Source organism: Nomascus leucogenys, chromosome 3 (assembly GCF_006542625.1).
Source record: "Nomascus leucogenys isolate Asia chromosome 3, Asia_NLE_v1, whole genome shotgun sequence".
NCBI lineage: Eukaryota > Metazoa > Chordata > Mammalia > Primates > Hylobatidae > Nomascus > Nomascus leucogenys.
In genome coordinates, this window is record NC_044383.1 from 56,885,590 (window position 1) to 56,906,512 (window position 20,923).

The following is a 20,923-nucleotide window of genomic DNA, read 5'->3' on the forward strand; positions in this document are numbered from 1 at the left end:
TCACATGAAGAGGTGGAATCTCTTTCTCTATCTCTTGCATTTGGGCTGTCCTTGTCATTTGCTTTGACCAACAGGACATAGTGGACATTATACTGTGATAGGTTGAGCCTGAACTTCAAGAGGCCTTTTCAGATATCAATGTACTGCTCTTGGGAACCCACCACCACCATGTGAACCAGCCCAGCCTGCTGGAGGATAAGAGACCACATGAGTGAAGAGCAGTAATCCTGAGGCCCCCTTAGTCCAGTCAGCACCAGCCAATACAGCAGCTGAACACAGAGTATGAGTCAGTTCACTTAAGACCAGAAGAACTGCCTAATAGAATTGTGGGCTAAACAAATGGTTGCTGTCTTAAGCCACTAAATCTGAGGGAGAGGGGTTACCTATGCAACAGATAACATACAAATGTAAAGAGACATAGGGTCATGACACTTTTCAATCAAAACACAAAATTGTGGGAACAATAGTTTCAAAAGAGTTCTGGGAATGATTAGTCATCAATTCCAATAGAATGATGTGGAATAAGAATTGCTACTGCATTAGATTAATGAAAGATGCCAATCTCAGAGTTTCATGTGCAAATGATTCTCTTGGTAGCTGGAGGTACAGAGATTAATTTTTCCCAGGTAATATTATTCAGAGGTTTCTATGCTTTTGGAGTTCAGAAATTGTTGTTATGCATTATACATGGCAAAAGAAGAAAAAGATGGCAAGGGAAGAAAAGCTGAACAAAATTAGATGTTGAAAATAAAATACCTGTAAAAGGAATTTGGGACAATGTCAGGGAGTTTTATACTGCAGGTAGCAAAAAGCAAAGCCTGGGTAACTCATCTCTTTCCCATGTCAGTCATCCATTGCAGAAAAAAGGATCCTGGCCTTTACTTAACCTTTTTTTCCCCCTTGTTTACCAAGTAGAGCACACCACGAAAGCGATTAAATATAATTTTAAAATTGTGTTATATTGGTTTCTCTTTGTGCAGCAGACAACTAAGTGTGCCTCTGAAGGAAATAATTTGAGATATATGAAGGAAAAATCACCATGCAGCTGAAAAGTGCTTCTCTTAAATATGGGCTAAATTCTGTGACTTGTGTAATGGTTAACTTTGTGCTTATTTCGTGCAAATTTTGGATGTCACCCACAGGTTATTTCTGAAAACTGTGAAGTCTGAAGAATGAGGAAGATGCCTTTTGTTCCCCTCAGTGCCAATCAATACTGTAACTGAGGTGGGCTGGGGTGGTAAAACTTACAGACAAACAGTAAGTTCTTTGGGGTGACAGTTGTCACGCCTCCTCCCTGCCTTCTAAATGCCCAGAAACATGCTAGCTCTGAGCAGCAGACCTTAAATACCTTCTGATTTGAATTGAAATCCAGTGGAGGGCTTATCCAAGTTCTAAGAATGAGCCATTATGGAGCACACACATAAACCTCACAATGGTGGGTGGGACACACCTGATGCACTTCTTAGGATGGAAAGGACTATGGCGGACGGTGAAAGGGGAAGAGAAAGAGTGGGAGGAATGAGAGGCAAGAAGCAGCGGGTAGCACTTTTCTCTGAATCAAAGAGACGTGAAACTAGGGTAAGGACAGAAAACTCACTCCTGGCATTCCTCAGCCAATCCTTGCTTTCCTCTTCCGTTTCTTAGTTTGGAATTGCTAGTGAGGATACAAGTTAATGGCTAAGGAAGTTACTTTGCATTGGTCCAGAAGAGCAGGTTATAGACACTCAGATTTGGAAGAAAATTTCTTAGAGGTTGTCTGGTTTGATCTCCTTAAGCTTCCAGAAATTCCTGACTGTTGATCATCCAACTTTGATTTGAATGCTTCCAATTATGGAATCCACTCGATTGCTGTGGAGTCTCTAAGTGCTAAGCTGTCATTATATTGAACTAAATATTCGTATCACACACCTTTCAGTTCTGCTTCTGCCCTTTGAAGCAACCAAGAACATATCTTCAACCTCTTAAAAAGCTGAAGAGGGGCCATACATTGTACAAGAAAGAGAGCTGGGTTAGAAGTTATGAACTTTGGTTTTGCAACTGACTAGTTGGTGTCCTGCTCCCTCAATTTATTTATTTATTTATTTATTTTCGAGATGGAGTCTTGCTCTTGTCACCCAGGCTGGAGTGCAAGGGCGCTATCTTGGCTCAATGCAACCTCCTCTTCCTGGATTCAAGCGATTCTCCTGCCTCAGCCTCCTGAGTAGCTGGGATTACAGGTGCCCGCCACCACACCTGGCTAATTTTTGTATTTTTAGTAGAGATGGGGTTTCACCATGTTGACCAGGCTGGTCTCGAATTCCTGACCTCAGGTGATCCATCCCCCTCAGCCTCCCAAAGCACTGGGATTACAGGCGTGAACCACTGCGCCTGGCCTCCTCATTTTATTTAACTTGTTGCTGAGTAATCACATACTCAATATTTTGTTAATACTCCTTTTGAGAGTCTGCACTAAGAGTCGAATATAATTGCGTAGCTATAGGTTGAGGCCAGGATTGTTTTTTTTTTTTTGAGATATAATACAAAGGATACTGGGCATAAAATGGTTAGACCAGAAGTTATAAACCCATGTCATTAAATGCAGGTAGGTAACGGAGAGGTTGAAAGGAATGGGGAATTGGTGGTTTGGGTTCCTGGAAAGACAATAGGGACTGGTTGAAATCTGCAATTTAAAAGACATAATATATTTAAAGGCATTTGTGGTAGCCAGACTCTAACATGGTCCCTAGTGGACCTCATCTCCTGGTATTACCCCCCTGTATAGTCCCTGCCTACACTGTACAGGGTTGGTCTTTGTGACCACTTACACATGAAAGAAGCGATGGCATAACACTTCTGAGCTTAGGTAATAAAAGACTGCAGCTTCTGTCTGCGTACTCTCTCAGTTCTCTCTGGCGGAAGCCAGCTGCATGTCATATGGACATTCAGCCAACCTAGTGTGTGAATGATTGGCAAGGAAAGAAAAGGCCTGCTAGCAAATGCCCAGTTGAGCTTGGAAATGGGTCCTCTCCCAGCATCTCCAGCCAAGAGCTTGACTGCAACCTCATATGAGACTTCGAGCCATAACCATTCAGCTAAACTGCTTCTGGATACCTGACCATAGAAACGGTGAGATTATGTGTTGTTTCAAACCACTAAATTGAGGGTAATTTGCTATGTAACAATAGATAACAAATACAGCATTCGGATTCATTTTAAAGTATCAATGTGGACATGCACACACACTTTGCTGATGAAACAAAATATAGGGCTCCAGTTTATAACCCTGGGTTTCTCAATGAAACCTGGATCTACAGAAGCCAAAAGGTGTGGTTAAGGCGGCACTCGAAGGTCATTTGACAGCTCAGTTTCTGCTGGAAGGGAGGAGATGAAATCCATTCAGAGCTCAAGCAGGAAGCTATTTTATCCACCAACAGAAACAGAATATAATTTTCCTTATCACGGTAGAGAAACAACAAACAATGGGACAGAATCTAGAGAAATCTGACAGAAATCCTGTTCTCTAATACAAAGAGCACTTGGATTAGAGTAGAAAGCCAGGTGGAGCTTCAGTTTTATTAAAATAGAAAAGCATTTCCCCATCACTAAAAACTAAGAACAAGCATTTCACAAAAAGTAATGGAAGAAGCAACCTGTTAAGGTCTGAATGTTTGTGTCCCCCCAGAATTTATATGTTAAATCCCTAACCCTCAAAGTGATAGTATTAAGAGGTGGGGGCTCTGGGAGATGGTTAGGCTATGAGGGCAGAGCCCTAATGAACGGGATTAGAGCCCTCATAAAGAGACCCAAGAGGAACCTCACCCTTTCCATCACGTGGAAGTGGGCCCTCTTCAGACACAGAATCTGCCAGCACCATGATCTTGGACTTCCAGTCTCCAGAACTGTGAGAAATAAATATTTGTTGTTTATAGGCCGCCTGGTTTATGGTATGTTTTTTATAGCAGCCCAAAGAAAGACACAACTCTTCTCAGAAATCCAAGAAATAACGTAGTCACTTCGGGTCCGAAACCAGAGATTGAGAGGTCACTCTCCACCCAATAGGAGAAGCAGATCTTAGGGGGACAAGAGTACATATGACACACAGCAGAGGAGTAGGATATGTCTTTGAATGAAGATGCCTGAGGGACTGAATAAAGAACCTGGACAACTAAAGAAAAAAGACACCTATGGATCAGAATTGAGACAATTTCTTCAGGTAATGGTTTTTACCAGTAAGTTAAGGAAGAACCGAAAGTGCGTTTTAGAATCCTACTGAATACCCTTTGTAGGCTTTAGCGTAGAATTACTCCAATAATTACGCTGAATATAGAGTTAAATACGGAGAATAAATTTCTAGAGTTTAGATCCAGTCATTCTCAATAAGTCCTTTTGTTCTTAACATTAAAGAAAACCCTCAGGTTTTGTTACAAATAGAGGCTGACAGGAATGGGTGCCCTACTCAGTCAGAATCCCAGGCCAGAAATCTGCACAAACAGGTTAAGTGGAAGCCCTAATAGGATACTGCTTTAACAAGAATTATTTCTGTCAACACAATGCAGAGTCATTATCAGGCAATTTCAGAAAGTGCCAGGAAGCATCATGTGGAAAATTATAATCAAGGCCTGGCTGAAGTTGGGCCATCATTATGGAAAGTCAGGAAAAATGCTACGTGCAGCGTGCTGCTTGGCATTTTGTGGAAACACCAAAAATGTCAACTGGGGAGACTGAGAAAAACATGAGGGAGGAAGATGCCATTGGAAAATAAGCATAAAAGAGGATTAGTGTAAGATGAAAGCTCGTGTGCATAAATTAGTCAAATATAAAATACTGATAGTCTGTGATTTATACTGCTTGGAAGAAAATAGGCCATTATGAATACAAGATACTGTTAGTTCAGGATAGTTGTCAAAACCATTGCATTAAAATGCTGCCTTTTTGTCACTGTTTTCAGTGATCTTGATATTCTCAAACAAGGGTTGTGGTAGACTGGTGGGCCTAGAACCTAGGTAGAAGTTAAAAGAAGAGAGGAAGGGGATGAACTAACTATCTTTAAGAAGACTTGAGGGCTCTGGCACCCCACATGGTGTATTTCTACTTTTTTGCTATTTTTAGGTGAGACTGGGTTAGTTATTAACTTCAGAAGGAAGAAGGAGTCACCAAGAGAAACAGCTTGAGGAGCGAGGTGTCAGGAAGCTGCTGAGGAGGTGGAGAGGAAGGGAACTGTACCAGTTTTCCCTTAGTGGTGGTGGTGATAGAACATTTATGGGCTGACTGTATGTGAGGAAGGATTATATGATTGAAATACTAATTTATTTATTTTTGCTAGTTGTTCCTTTACCCACTTTGCCTTTCATTTGAAGACTGTCAAGGAGACAGTCTAGTCTATGCTTGTTGTTTCATGGAAATGATGTGATGAGAGAAAACTGAAAAAAATTATAAATCTGGCTTTTATGTTTTTAAAAGCCCAGACATTTAGAGGAACAGAAATGACATATAGACAGAATATTTGAGAGAAAGCACCATGTTTAAGGACATGCTGCCTCCTTACCCTCACCCCAAAGTGGAAGAGGTTTCTTGGCTATATCAAATATTATACTATGGGAAGTTGCTTTTCCCAAATCCAATCCCCAAACCTAAATCCTTAAATTTATCCAGCTACTTCCCCCCACACTTGATCATGTGCTTTAGGGGAGTCTGGCCGAGATCCAGCTGCTGGGTCCTGACTGGTGACAGCCAATGATGGCGGTCCCATCCTCCATGCTGGTGATTGTTTTAGGCATGAGGATTCTGCAAAATAAGATGTGAATGGACAGTTTTCCTCACTTTTAAGAAGAGATACAAACATAAGATGGCCTCTTTCTGCCTCTGAAAGTGTTGCATCTAGAGAAGATATTGCAACTGCTGTAGCCATTTTGCTTCCAGCCTGAGGAGGAGGCAGGCAGACAGATGGAAAAAGTCAAAAGAAGACTCAGAGAATCAGAGAAATGAAGCCAGAGCCCTGAGGCTCTGTGGAGAGCTGTCTTATCTCTGAGCCGCTTTCTATGTGGTATTATAAATTGCATTATAGTTTAAGATAGTTGAATCTGCTTCTTTTGTGCCCTGCTGCTAAATGCATCCTAATTGGTACACTGGCTGAGAGGAGAAAGGAACATGAAGGGTAGTGAAGAGAGAGGAATTACCATCAGTGCCTGGAACAAAGGAACTAGCCTTGAGGGACCCCCACAATTGGAAGATATTCCGCATCTTCATCTCACCCAGATCCCACCCTGGTGAACCCTAAACATCTCCTGAACCCAGGCTGTGCCGGTTTTTCTCATCAACACCTGATGAGGATGCGCCTTCCATGGCAGCTAACATGAGCCCTGAGGATTGCTCAGCAGGAAAACGGTAATTTCTCCTTCAGCAGAAACAATGTTAAACTTGTTAAAACATGCATGGTTATACATGTATGTGAGACAGATTTTCAAATCTATTGCCACTTCCGGAACGAACATGCTAATTACTACAGAACGTTGGGTTTAGGTAATATCAAGCACTGTAAGGTGGAGCTCCCTAAAGCTACATCCTTCTCCTTCACTGTCCAGGTTATTGTACTCTTTGATTGCAATTCTGTAAGGCCCTCCCAAATGCAGTGGGGTTCAGTAAGTGTAGGACTCCTTCGTAGCAAACTAGTCACGAGAAATCCGGAGATTTTCTCCTAGCTCTACCTTAGTATCATTCTTGTGGATTTTGGCTGCTTGCTCCATTTCTCACTTGCAATCTGCCACCTTCCACTTGCTTGTCTGTTGGCAACACCTGTGCATCTTCTGACACTATCTTTTGCATCTTGAAACAGGCCTCAGATGACCCTACCATTGGCCTCCATCCCAGGGAAAATAGACACAGACCAGTATGGCTGTTATCCTGAGTCTCTTCCCAGATACCTGATCAAAACAGAGAACGGTCATTGAAAGGCCATTTCCCCAATTTGCCTAATCTTCTAGCTCTGGCTCCCTTGAGATGATGTAGTTGAGAGGTTTGGCAGCTGAGGCTGGGAGAAAGATGGGATAGTGGCATGGTCAAGTGGCTTATATGGGAAGGGGAATCTGTCCGATTGAAGTTGGAAGAGCAGAGGCAAGAAGAGGGTGGTGGGGGTTGGGGGAGGAGAAGAAATGAAAGATTCTTAAAGGGAAATTGATCTAATATCTAGGAGAACATCTTAGAATACGTTTGTAGGAGGACTGTGAAATTCAATTGCCTGCATGTGCATTGTGGCTCCTTTACTTATACCTGCTAGACCTTGGGCAAGTTACTTAGCTTCAACTCTTAGTTTCCTCATCCATAAAATGGGGATAATACCTCAACTACTTCATAGGTGTATTGACAGAATTAAATAAAATAATAGAGGTAAAGAATTTAGAACAACACATGCCAATGGGAAGAATTCAATATATGTTAGTTTTATCATTATTATTACTCATATACTTGACAAAAATATTTCTATATTACCTAATTTCTAAAATTATATGAAGAGGACTACATACTATCAATGAACAGAGTATTTCTGTCTTTTATTATAGAATTTATCAGCTAAAAATACGATTCATATCATAGCGGTCAAAATAAATTTGGTATGACAACACCACATCAGTCCTTTAGAGTTTACTTTCTTTCGTTTGTCATTTGTGGCTTCAGCATCTGCCTGCTACTTTCTACTTTCCTGGTACACACAAGTATGGAATATTGAGAGACAACTGCGTCTTTTTAAAGTGTAACGTATTAATCTTATTAAAAATTCTAGCAAGAGAAAAATGCCATGTATATTTAAAAACCTTCTTAAAGAGTCACTAAATTATGAAAACACTACCATCTGTAGTAAAGGGTATCAGATTTGTCAGGAATTATTAAAATTTACAGATTAACCCTAAATATTTTTTGTTTCTCTATTATACTATCTTTCAATTGCAGGTCTATTATTTTCCAAATATAACTTTTAGTTATTAACTTAAAGGTTGATCTGAGTTTCCATTATTCCTTCTTTTATTTATCTATTCCCCCGAGCATGTTAATGGGCAATGGAATGCTGAAAATATGTGAGGAGAGCAGAGGAGAAGAAAACAGCCCCAGAAGTGAATGGGCAAATAGACCTGGAATAATTGAAAGCTGGCTCTAAGTGTTATATATTATTTTCTATGGTAGTAAGTAGATTTTAGAAATACTTAAAACCTAAAGAGGCACTATAAGTAAAGATGTATAACTGAAGTCTACATTTATTTGACAGCTACTTAATTTTTTTCTTGTAAAAACAGAACTTCCAGTTTCCCAAGACCCAACATTGAATTCAATCAGAGGTAAAGATTCTGGACTATTGGATTAAATGAGGAGGCAGGAGCCACTATCTCTTGCAGGTGGGTAGCCAACAAAGTAACTTCAACAGAACAGCAATTGGTCCTCTGGTCACTTGGGAAACTCAGAATTAATTGAATGGGCATCAACAAGGGAGAAGCAATTCTTTTGCAAACAAACAAAACTGTACTCGTATGAAATGACCTAGAAAATAGATGACAGGAGACCTTTCCAATTTGTGATTTGGTAGAGAATAGGACTTCTGTTTCTGTACCTCTGAGATGTCTTTGCAGATACTGAAAATATTGTGATAGATAGTGGTGACTCTAAAGTCTGTGAAAAATTCTTTTCCTCTGGCCAAACAGTACAAGTAGAATTTGTTTTCCAAATGAAAAATCCAGATTGTATGAATTTTATATTTAAATATGCTCAGCCAACAGTAAGGACCTTACACTACAAAGTTGAATGCTTTTTGAAGCCGATTTTAGAAGAATATGGATCCGTTGCAATATGTAATGTATGATTTCTAATGCAGTGTGAAACCAGGGCCAGGGATGAAGATACGGACACATCTCACCTTGCCAGGGATGCTGTGACGTGGGTGAGCATGAGCTTTGTCTATGGGCTGAATTGTGTCCCTCCAAAATTCATATGTTACCATCCTAACCCCTAGTACCTCCGAATGAGACTGTTTGGAGATACGGTCTTTAGAGATGTGATTAAATTAAAATGAGGTTATTAGAGTGGCTCCTAATCCAATATGACTGGTATCCTTATAAGTAGAGGAAATTCGCACATGGCTGGGTACAGAGAAAAGTCTATGTAAAGACTCAGGGAGAAGACCATCTAAAGCCAAGAAGAAAGCCTTCAGAAGGAACCAACCCTGCTGACACCTTAAACTTGGCCTTCTAGCCTCTAGACTGTGAGAAAATAAATTTTTGTTGTTTAAGGCATCTAGTACTTTGTTATAGCAGCTTGAGCAAACTAATACAAGCTCCATTTGTAGTAGAAGCATAGTCCACGTCTGCACTCAACGAAGACTGGTTCCCACCATTAGGACAAGCTGCTCCTTCTACCACTTGGGAGGAAATCAGCTTAAGGAGAGGTGTTAGGTAACAGTCAGGGCAAGGGCCCCTAGAGTAGGGGCAGGGGAGAGGGCAGTGTGTGAAAGGAAGGGCTAATTTTTTTTCTTGAAGGGCTAGTTTTTTTTTTCTTTTTCTCTCCTTAACATTTTGTTTTTCAAACTAAGGGATTTTTTTTTTTAAAGAAAATCCTCTATTGCTTTCTTATTACAAGAGCTTTACCTGTTCATTGTACAAATATTAGGAAATACAGATTTTAAAAATGAAGATACAAAATATAACTGTGATCTCACCACTCAAAGGTAACTGTTCACACATTCTTGTAAATCTTTCCAGACTTGTTCCTATAGATACGTGAATTTATATAATATATATAAATGGAATGATTTATTTTTTGTTATCATCTTTCTGTGTCAATAATTTTTAATTTAGAGCATCATTTCTAATGTCTGACATTGTTTCATTGTATCTATTATATCCTAGAAATAGAATTGGTAGGTGGGATGTGTCTAGGCTTAGACATATGTAAAGACTTTTAATATATTTTGCCAAATTGCCCTCCAGAAAGGATGTACCCATTTATATTCAGCAAGTCTATTTTGAGTGCAACATAAAGCCCTGTCACTGGTAACTCTTGACTCAGCTGCTCAAGGGCTTTCAGCCAAAATCCTAGGAGGAGAGTGAGGAAACTAGAGGACACTGAAAAGCTGTGCCACAAGTGACTCAGATCCTGCAAGTGGCTCGATGGAGGAATGTCCCGTGTTGGTGGCGGAGGTTTTTCCTCCCTTAGCACAGGACAGGCTGCGGGGAAGCATGGCAGGATCAGCCGTCCTGCGCCCATATGGGACCTGCAAGCTCCGCCAGGAGGAGCCACGTCAGTGCAGCCACGAGGGGTCGCCCTGAAGAGCATGGCACCCACAGGGGTGTGGAGTGAGGCGTGAAGAGGGGACTTGTGTTGCTCACTTGAGCGTGGAAGAGATATCCCTGAGGACCTTTAAGTAAGCTGAGAGGGACCCGTGGACTGCGGTTCCAGGGATTTCACTGCAGGGATCCTCAGATCATTGTGATTATGACCCCTGGTTGTTAATTTTATTCCTCGAGCTTTCAGGGCCTGGGAAAATACACGTTATTTAGGGAAAGAGAACAGAAGGACTGATAGCCTTTGCAGTTTTTATGCATTAATGGGAAATGCTATTTGATTTTGGTTCCTTGCCCAGTATAAGAGATCCCAGGGGGCCTAGTTAAAAGGAAAGCCAAGCTTATCTTAAATGAAAAAGAAAATATTTTATTTTATAAACATGAAAATTATGTGGCACTCAATAAAATGTGTTGGCAAGTGAATGTCTGCTACATAATATGATAAATAAAATAGGTTAATTCCTCTTGGGAGAAGAACTTGAATTTTACTTATCATTGGAAGACTTTGAAATAACTTTCAACAGGAACCTCTCTAAGGAAGATAAGCAGTGGTCTCTGATTTGCTGGTAGATGGAGTGTGTGAGAGAGGGAAAGAGCACCTTCACTGTTGACCAGAAATGATCATCCTCCTTACTGTGTTTCAAGATATTCACAGAGCACCTGGTTGTCCCTGGGTCTTGGACCTTTGCTAGTCAGACGTCACAAATACATCAGAATGACAGTCCCATTGATCTTAATGTGGCCCTTGTCTGAGAAATAAATTGTAGATACAAGTGAAGAATTAACAACATTTTGTCGGCTTCTTTGAAATGTAAATTTAGCTGCCAAAGTGGTTTCCAAAAGTAAACTTATGTTCTGTACATTTGCCCAAGGCAATGAATAAATTTCCAATAACACAAACAAACAATTCTTTCCCTGGGGTTGTTTTCTTCTTTCTTCAAGTGGCACTATGGAGAATTAATTACTTCATAATCTCACTCACTATAGCCTATCAAATTAAAAATGGTTATGGAAAAACAGGGCTTACCATCTATCACTGGTTTTGGCTGAGAACTTTTGAGGCGCAGCGAGGGCCGGAAGCGGGTTCGGTCGTTGAAGCTCCAGCTCTTCTGCACTTTGGTGGGGCTGCCCTCGGCTGTGATGTCAGTGCTTGGGGACCTCCTGTCACCTACTGAGGCTTGTCGGCTCTTAATACTCTGGCCCCTGGGGCTAGCCATGCGCACTCGCTCCTTAAAACTTAGCTTCTGACTGTGGAGAACAGAGGCATGATTATTCCATTTCAAGCAATTTCTTCCACTTTGCTTGGGTAAATAATTTGATGAAGCTCATGTGGTCATATATTTCAACAGACAAGATGTTTTCAGCATGTAGGAGCATAGCAATTATTTTTCCCTTATTTAAAATTTGAGCTTTATCTAATCTCTATATTTGCATTCATTTGAGATCAATCTCATTCTACAGGTACATACATCCTTCTTGGATTCATTGTAGAAAGGACTGAGGTCATACAGCAGTTTGTACACAATTACACTGTAGATAACTAAGAACTGTTTTGGAATTCACTTGAAAACAATTGGGTAATTTTAGCTTTAACCTCAACTTTTCAGATTTAAAAAATTATTCTTTGGGAGCATATCTCTTTGTAATTTCTAGACATTTCTACAGGTAAACAGGGATGACAGTTACATATATACCTATATTTGGCATGCATTTTATATTCCAGGCAAGATTATGATATCCATAAATTCATGCAATCTCATAGCAGTTGGTAGCACCGCATACATAATATTAAACATACAACACTTAACATTAGATTTCTTTTGTGCTTACATTCATTCTTGTGAGATGAAAACCACACAAGATAGAACAGCCCCAACATATAATGAATGTGATGACTGATGAACAGAATGAGATGTTATGTTCACTAACACAATTTCCTGCTAGTAAACAGGTTATTGATTTGCTGTGGCAGCTACTGGTAAATTATATTTGTTCAGGCGTTCAGTTCTCTGATGCCGGCTAAGATCGAATTGTTGTGGGCTGATAAAAGAAGCATTAACAACAATCATAAAATCCAAAGTGCATCTTCACACTTTCCTAATCAAGAGATATGCTATGATATTCTAGGAAGGGCAGGTTGGGATTAGAGACATGGGGGCTAGGGTCCTCATCTCTAACCTGGAGATAAACATAGCAACACAGCTAAGGGATTCTTTTGGGAATCAAATTAACTGTAAGAAGATTTGTGTACCCATTGTTTTTTTTTCTTGTTTCCTTTATAGTGAAATTATGCCATTCATTAGAAGGTGATACTGTCATCAATGTGAGAGGCCCAGGACTCTGCAGGGCCTGAAGAAATCCTGGGCAACGAGTCTGAGGGAAGTCTCTCAGAGCAGCTACTCTGAGTCATGCCGCAGCCTTTGTGGGGTATGAAAGCAGCGTTCTCATGGATAAGGCTTATTTGAGACGAAGTGGAGGCCTTGTTTTTTCCACTTACCGCAACGTCCACTGTCCCCAACTGCAGCATGCCAACAGCAAATGTGTTTAGTGGATATGTGTTTTGTAGCTAACAAGAAACAGTAACATTTATTTTTCCATGCCTAGTTGCTTAACAAACGATATTCTAAAAGGGCACCACGTTTTATGTATGTTTACATGAAAACAAATCAAATCATGAACTGGTGGTCAGGGAGTTCTGGAAACAATAAACAAGTTGACCATGCAACTGACAGCTCCCCTCTGAAATGCAGACACAGCTAAGTCCAGCATGACTCGCTGAAGGCACATGCAAAGAACAGGCGGGGCAGTTTGGTGATGAGGTCAGGTGGGTTCAATAGTTCTTTACAACAATCCCAACAGTGGAAGAGTTTATCTGTGTTTGACACATGTGTGATTAAATGATAGGTTACATTAAACAAGAGCAACAATAACATCATAAACCTGCATCTTTTACTTCTCAGGCTAGCTTTTCCATGTCATCCCAAAGCCTTCAATTATTTAAACAAATCTGTCAAAGGGATAGTGCCCAAAAATGTCTACTTTTCTCAAGCTTTTTTTTTAAATCGTAAAAGTTTCAAATCTCTTTTTAGTTTCAACACATCTGTTCCATAATTTAAATTTACAATGATCTAGTTCAGGAAGCATATGCTCACTTCTGCACCTTTATTTAGATTAATGAACAGCTCAAGTTGACATAGATATCATTACAATTGGTCCTCACTATATTTGATTTTATCTGTTACCTTTTCTGGAACTAACAGATGCTAATTACTATAAAAGGTTGGTTTTAGTTAATATCAAAGTATTTTCTCAAACTTTCAAGATATATCTCTTTTCTATGTCAACTAAATAAATAAGGAATGGATAAACCATCATAAAAACATTTAATATGAAAAATTAAAAAAATTCAATTACTAAAAAAGTAAAAACATCCAAAATGAAAGTATTAGCATTCAATCCACCACAGTTTGTTTATAATAAAAGTATTTTAAAAATCATACCTATAAAAATATTTTTAAAAATTGCCTCTATGAACCATTTTGACATTACCTTATGAATAAATTGGAAAATGTGAATAATATTCTCTAAATCTTAGTATCATTTAAAGCACTTAAAATTGACAAAAATAGATTCTAAGTAACATCTCCCTTTTGTCCTTCTCAACTACATGGATATTTGCTAATGTCGATTATTTTAAAGATTCCCGAGAATTATTTTAAAATAAACTCGGGATATTACATGCTAAATTAGAAAAAATGTAATGTTTTCACTTTCTCTTTTGACATAATTATATGAAAGTTAAGAATAAGATTCTAATCAAGAAGTTTTTAACCAGGCAAAATTTTCTTTTCCAAGGCAAAGATCTGTTCTTGTGTCCTCTTACAAAAAGCTCACTTTATTATTTTTCTACTTTGTTTCCCTTTGAAAATCAATACAGCGTCTTGATTAGATGACTATTAAGCTGATTAGGTGACTGTAACTGAAAACACACATTGAATTGATTAAAAATATAGGCTCTTCACTGGTACACTGAAGTTTTCATTATTTTCCTGCCTTTTTTTGGTGACATCTATGAATATGATTTTTGAAGATTTATGTAACAGTATTTTTAGGAAGAATGCCAAGGATTATCCCCAGGAGACCAGCAAGGAGGTCTTGCTTTGCAGAAAGCAAAAAAAAATTGTTGTGGTCATTGATTGGAGCATCTCTCTTTGGGTACAGTCCCACCTTTACAGCTGAGGACCATGCTCAGCAGAGCCTGCACTGTCACCCTGCAAGAGAGAATTCTCTCGTCTCTAGGAACCAGATGTACAGGTTATTCAAATGGCCTAGCATGCAGTCTACTACCGGCTGTTCTCTGCCAGGGAACTGTGTGGCATCATCATAACCCCACAGTAATCCTCTGGGACTTAGAATGCTGTAGTTATTGTTATACTTAATTAGGGTTTTAGCCCTTCATGGGATAAGCATTCTACAAATTCTCGCCTCAGGCACAATATGGCAACTGAGCCATAACAATCCAGTGCGTGCAGCAGCTCAGCAGTTGTCCAACCACAAGGAGGCGCCAAAGGGCTGACTGCCAGTTCTACGCGGGACGCCGACTATTTGTCCCAGCGGTGGAGAGTTTCAAAGCAGGCAACAGGCAACAAGGAAAATTACAAGCGGGTTGAAAACCTCATTCAAGAAGTCCCTAGAAAGAGTGAGTCTCTGAACAGGGCTCAGGTGGGGTGGCAGTGTAACCTGGTCATGCACCTGAGGTTAGTTGGCATTCTCAAATCTCATGTCAATAGCCCGGATGCTGGGTACCTCTGCTTCCGTGAGGTGTACATTCTGAAGAGCTTCTGCTTATTACTACAGAACTTACTAGGAGTGAGGGAAATAGAGCAGCACATTACTAAGCATTTCACGAATAGGAAAGTGCTTAGGGATTCTTTTATAAAAACAAAGCCATTTGGCTTCGTTGTTTTTAATATAGAAGTACACAGACTATTTAAGCAGAGAGTGCTATGTTGTTTAATTGTGCTGCTTGAAAGATATCCAGTGATCTTAACGGCTAGGTTGAAAAATTGGATTTGAACTAGACATTACATACAAATGATGATATTCTCTGTGTTAGCATGTAAGAATAAATTAGAATATAGCTACCCCTGTAATAAATATCAATAACACATAGTATAAATGATTGAGTAATAACATACTTTAGAACTTCAAAGAATAAATATTTACAGAAATCAATAAATTCATAACATTAATTGTTGAAATTTAAAAACGTAAGTTCTCGGTTTGTGTGAAACATCTGCATTTATAGTTGATATAGGTAACCAATTGTCAGATAGAATGTATGTTCAACAAAATAGAAGACAAGATTCTAGATTGCTGGTTTGTAAGAAAAGAAAGAAAAGTACGTTTCTTATTTTAAGTTCTATGATGTGTTGTTAGAAGACTAAATCCATTTCCTCTATCAATAAATGTGAACAGAAGGACAGACCATTTTGGAAAGATTGTTTTTGAAACAATGGAACATTTTGCCAATAAGGACACAAGTTGACTATGTTGGAAAAAAAACAAAGTCTAGTCTTATTGAGTTTAGTTTAACAACACATGCAGATCATTCACTGCACACAGAAGAAAGAAAATTGAAATAACTGAAAATAAATGCAGAAAAAATATAAGAGCACACAGTCTTCCACCAGGTTCTAGAGTTCTCTCCAAGAGCCACACACAGCTTCAGTACTCCCCCTTCCCCTGAAAGCCAACCACACAGGAGTGGTTCAGAAAAAGCACTCAGTGGCTCACAGCGCAAGAGTGTAATGTAATATAAAAATATCATTTTTGACTTAACATTTAAGACATGCATCTTTACAACAGTCTCACATGTACCTGGTAAAGCAACGTTAGTCTACTAAGAAATCTGAAAGAGTTCTAGCAATGCTTTTAAAATTGCCACTAAGGAAGCTTAAGTATCAAGCAGGCATATAGCCAACCATTGTTGATTAAGAAGACAGAGTAACTAGAGGCAGCAAGATGTATAGATAATCTCGAAACCTCAGATAGTATAATCTGTTTTTGTAGCAATAAAACTTGGGTAGATAGAAGGAAAAGCCTTCTTGTATCAATGTGTTGACTGACTACTGTTTGATAATCTGGTCAAAGAGGAAGGGAGAACAACATAAAACCTCAAGGTGAGAATATTGGCTTATTCTGGACAGATGGGTTCACAGGTAAATTCAGTTCTCTGAAAATGACAATTTATATCAAAAGAGAAAAAAACTTGTCCCGTTTAAAAAATGACTTTTCCAACTAATTTTTTAATAGAATGAAATCAATAAACACATTTACCACCACATATATGAGATTAGTACTGTTTTAGTGAGAATTCAGAGGAAAAGAAATGAGTGATTAAATGATGCTAAAGAAGTATTTTATGTTTGGAGTAGAGGAAAAAACAGCAGGCTCAGTTGAGACTAACAGTAATTTGTACATGAATGTACCAAAGAGAACTGATGAAACAGTATATTCACTATCGCTCAGTTGAGCTATATTTAAAAAGCTCTTCTTCAGATTGATGGCTTGTATTTTATTTTATTTTATTTTTTTTGAGATGGAGTCTTGCTCTGTCGTCCAGGCTGGAGTGCAGTGGTGTGATCTCAGCTCACTGCAACGTCTGCTTCCCAGGTTCAAGTGATTCTTCTGCCTCAGCTTCCCAGGTAGCTGGGACTACAGGCATGCGGCACCAAGCCCAACTAATTTTTGTATTTTTAAAATAGAGACGGGGTTTCACAATATGTTGGCCAGGCTGGTCTCGAACTCCTGACCTCAGGTGATCCACTCTCCTTGGCCTCCCAAAGTGCTGGGATTATAGGCGTGAGCCACTGCACCTGGCCATTGTATTTTTAAAGAAAAGTTTTGGATCTGTCATAAATAATGTGACATTTTTCCTTAGCCCAAGACATCGTGGGCAAATTTTGTTTAAACATACCCTAACCTCAGTGTAGAAAGACAAAATCCCTCTTTAACAAGAACATTCCAAAGCCGGGCATATAGTTAACTAAGGGTTCTATAAATGTGTTCGACATCTTAATCAATGTTGCAGAAAGAAAAGCCTCTCTGTGTATGACCCAGTCTACAGTCAGGGCTCCGTCCTTCGCTGAGAGTGCCAGGCACCCAGAGGCGGATGTTGGCTGCTGTGTTGAACTTGTCTCCCCTTGGGTTTCTCTCAGTTTGTAACACAAAGAAAAACCATGAAGAAGGACTTAGGAGATTCCAAGCTCTGAGCTAAAAGGTGAAAATGTTGGCTTCTGCTTGGGCTGAAGCTTGTCTCCTCTGCCTTTCTGACTCACTATCAATAACTCAGTGGTCCCAAAGGCAGTAAATGACTCTGCAGTTGGGTGGTGTTAATTAGTTCCTTTGAAATGGGGTCAAGCATTAATTAACAATACTCTGGACCCAGATCTACTCTTCTCTAAGGAAGAACTCTCATTAGAAATGCATTTTACTTTGTGCATATTTTGCTTGGGTAAGGACAACTTTGTTACTTTAAGATGGTACTGTTGCCATTGTTATTACAACAGCCTTTCTGCATTCATTATGCAGGATTATAAATTCTGTGTATGGGGCACAACAAGGTGAAAGGTTACATAATATTAAATGGGAGCTTCAGCTTACTTTCCTTAGATTATTGCAATGTTTTTAATTTTTTATTTCTCTTTTTATATTTCTCCTCTCTTCCCATTTTTTTGTTGGTGTTTTATCTCTTCCCACAAACTACTTGAGGTCAGGGCCATTTTATTACTGTATCCAAGAATTATTTATTGAGCACATTCTGTAATAGCTTTACCCAGGGTGATGTGACAGCTAGTTGGAAGATAGGACACCTAAGTGTATGAAATATAAGACATTAAATAAGGAATCTAGGCTAAGTAATAGTGCAGGACTTATTTCAAGGTGGTTTTTGCCAAATGTTCAATGACCACAGAGAAGCAAGAAATTTCCACGTGTGATTCTGTAAGTCATCAACCCACTTCAGTGGTTTTGTACATATTTAAACCTATGGGTGAGTTATCTTTGACAACCTCAGTCTGCTGCATGCAGAGAGGTAAATGTTGCAGATATATGCGAACATCATGTGGAAAATCTGGTTGGTAGTTTTTTTGAATTGTGACAACTGAATAGGAAGCTTGTTTTTGGACTGGTGAGCAGAAGCTCAACAGTGACGCTTTAATTTTGTCTTTGTTTTCCGCTGTGCTAACATTTAAAAACAGTACAATATCATTGTGCCAGCCCAAGGTGACCCCTCCTTCAGGATTGCCATAGAGTTTACACTTTTTCGAGCACCTCCATGTCATTTACACACTTCTCTTTTGGGTGTTAACAGCTCCGTTTTGGAGGATGAAACTAAGATGGTTGATCGCACTCTCAGGTAGCTCTGGAATTTGTGCCAAAGATGGTCTCTGTCCTTTGGATTTGGAGGCAGATCACCCTTTGAGATAATTAGTAAATGGATAGCTCCTGAGACAATGAAAGCTTTTAAAATATCACCAAAGCAACTATAAGCTAGCTTAAAATGGCTATGATTTATTTTGTATAACTTTTTTCAAGTAAAATTGTCACCACAGAAGGATGGTGAGCTCTGTATGGAATCTAGAAAATGGACTAAAGGTCTAGAATTGGTCAGCTTGTCTCTTCCAGTGTCTAGACAAAGACTATTCTGAATTAATGACTAGAACCTCTCTTTGGTCAAAAACGTTTCTTAGGTGGGGAAGAATGACTTTTTTCTGGAAATATCTCCAAGGAATATCCAATGCCCTTGGCTCTAACTCTATGCTACCAAATAACAGAAGGGACTTTAATGCCATCCCTTGGGTAGGTTACCTACCCAGAAGATGTGCCTGATGTTGTATATCCTATCGTACCTATCTCCCATCATAGACGAATGCATTTATGTTTTGATTTGTATATCTCTACATATAAACATAATGCAAAAATGGATAATCCAGAGCCTTAATACGCCAAGTGAACTTTCAAAACTGGCTTCAGTATTGCATATATTGTGATTAATATAATTATTATAATAGTACTAAGCTAAAAGAACAATCCCTGGGCCCACACTGGCCTCCACTTAGAGACCAACTCTGGGTAGGTGGATGCCTTCATTTCTTTATGGAAACAGAGTGACAATGATAGGAAAAAAAATGTATCTCTTCTTCCTTTCCAGGCACCTGGGATTCTCCTTGCTGGTTCTGCCTCTGCCACTCTTCACATCATTAATGCTGGGTTCCACCTGGCTCTGTTTTTCAGGGCTTTGCTCTCAAATCTAGGCACTTCCTGGTACTCATTAACACAGATCAAGAAATTTTTCTTTCACCTCGTATTCCCTCTAGGTTTAATTCTCTGCTGTAATCTGATGACGCATTCCATCTAAGTCGTGGGAAACTGATAATAAATTATTTGGGGAATTTTTGGGAGGGCTGTCTTCTTCCTAAAAGATGGGGGTGGGGCTCTTTCTGAGTCACTTGAGTAGACCCCAGCACTCAGTGGGCTGGAGATCTGGAGATGTCCCAGAGAGATGGTTTCATCTTGCCAAAAAAAAAAAGATTATATAGATATCACTCCAAAAGAAGGACCCTAGTGAAGGGGAGTGTATCCTAGACTGCTGCCTGGACTTTTAACATTCAGAAAAAAATTCCTTTCTTTCATTCTCTAGATTACCATATTTGAAGACTTTGATAAGACTTCTGTCTGGGAAAATGACAGCAAGGACTAATCCGAGATCAGTTCCCCTCCCCCCCCCCACCTCCAAATGTTCCATGCCCTGCAGATTTTGAAAAAGCAGGGAGTGATTTAGGGAAAGACACTTTGATACTAAGGGGGGAAAATCAATAAAATAGCAACCTTTGCAGGCAATCTTGTGAAAGGTCACTTTTAATCATCTTGTATTTGTTGATCGATTTTACTCACATGAGACACATTTAAAACATCTGGTAGGTATCAGATTTATAAACAAACATGTAGCAAGAGAGAAATCACAAACCTGCTTGATGCTTCCCCTTGTTCTTTCCTTCAGGTGCGTGCAGGCAGAAGAGAAATGATGATAAACCAGTGAATATATTTATAGCACTTGATAATGGCCAAATTGGAGATTGGGGAATCAAATACCTTAAGTAACTCTTTTCATGCAAGATCCACAAAAGCAATGTTCTTTATAATAAATGTACTCAACTTGCTAACATATGTTCTTTGTGATACAGACCAGAGATAGCACAACATTTACTTAGCAAAGCCAAGACTGCCTACATAGAATAAAAAGCAATAGACTTTTCATTAGCCAAAGCTATCCATGGCTAAGAAAAAGTGGTTCTGATCTAACCAGCATTAGCAAGGGCTCTTAGAATGTTGCTAGTTACAACATAACTGTTCTCTGTGCATCTGGCAGACTTAGGTTTCTAAACCTGGATTCATTAATGAATTGTATCTCAGTCACTTGCTGAGGCAGATTTTTTTTGGTATCATATAAAATCTAAATTTCCTTGGAGTAAATAAGGTACATAGAATATTTACCAAAACTCTTTTAGCCTATACTGTTGAGTGGCATTTGTAATAACTCATTTTAGCAAATGTAGGTC

The 20,923-nt window shown here is 39.2% G+C and overlaps 1 protein-coding gene across 2 annotated transcripts in view; it reads right to left on the bottom strand.

Annotated features, from left to right (window-relative positions):
• Positions 1 to 20,923, bottom strand: part of KCNQ5 (potassium voltage-gated channel subfamily Q member 5) — a 571,663-nt gene that overhangs the window by 53,128 nt on the left and 497,612 nt on the right. For both annotated transcript variants that reach the window (XM_003271108.3, XM_030809332.1), the window contains exons 9-10: positions 20,332 to 20,358; positions 11,329 to 11,549 (exon numbers count right to left, since the gene is read on the bottom strand). In XM_003271108.3, coding sequence (XP_003271156.2) covers positions 11,329 to 11,549; positions 20,332 to 20,358 — 248 coding nt within the window. The remainder of the gene's footprint in view (positions 1 to 11,328; positions 11,550 to 20,331; positions 20,359 to 20,923) is intronic.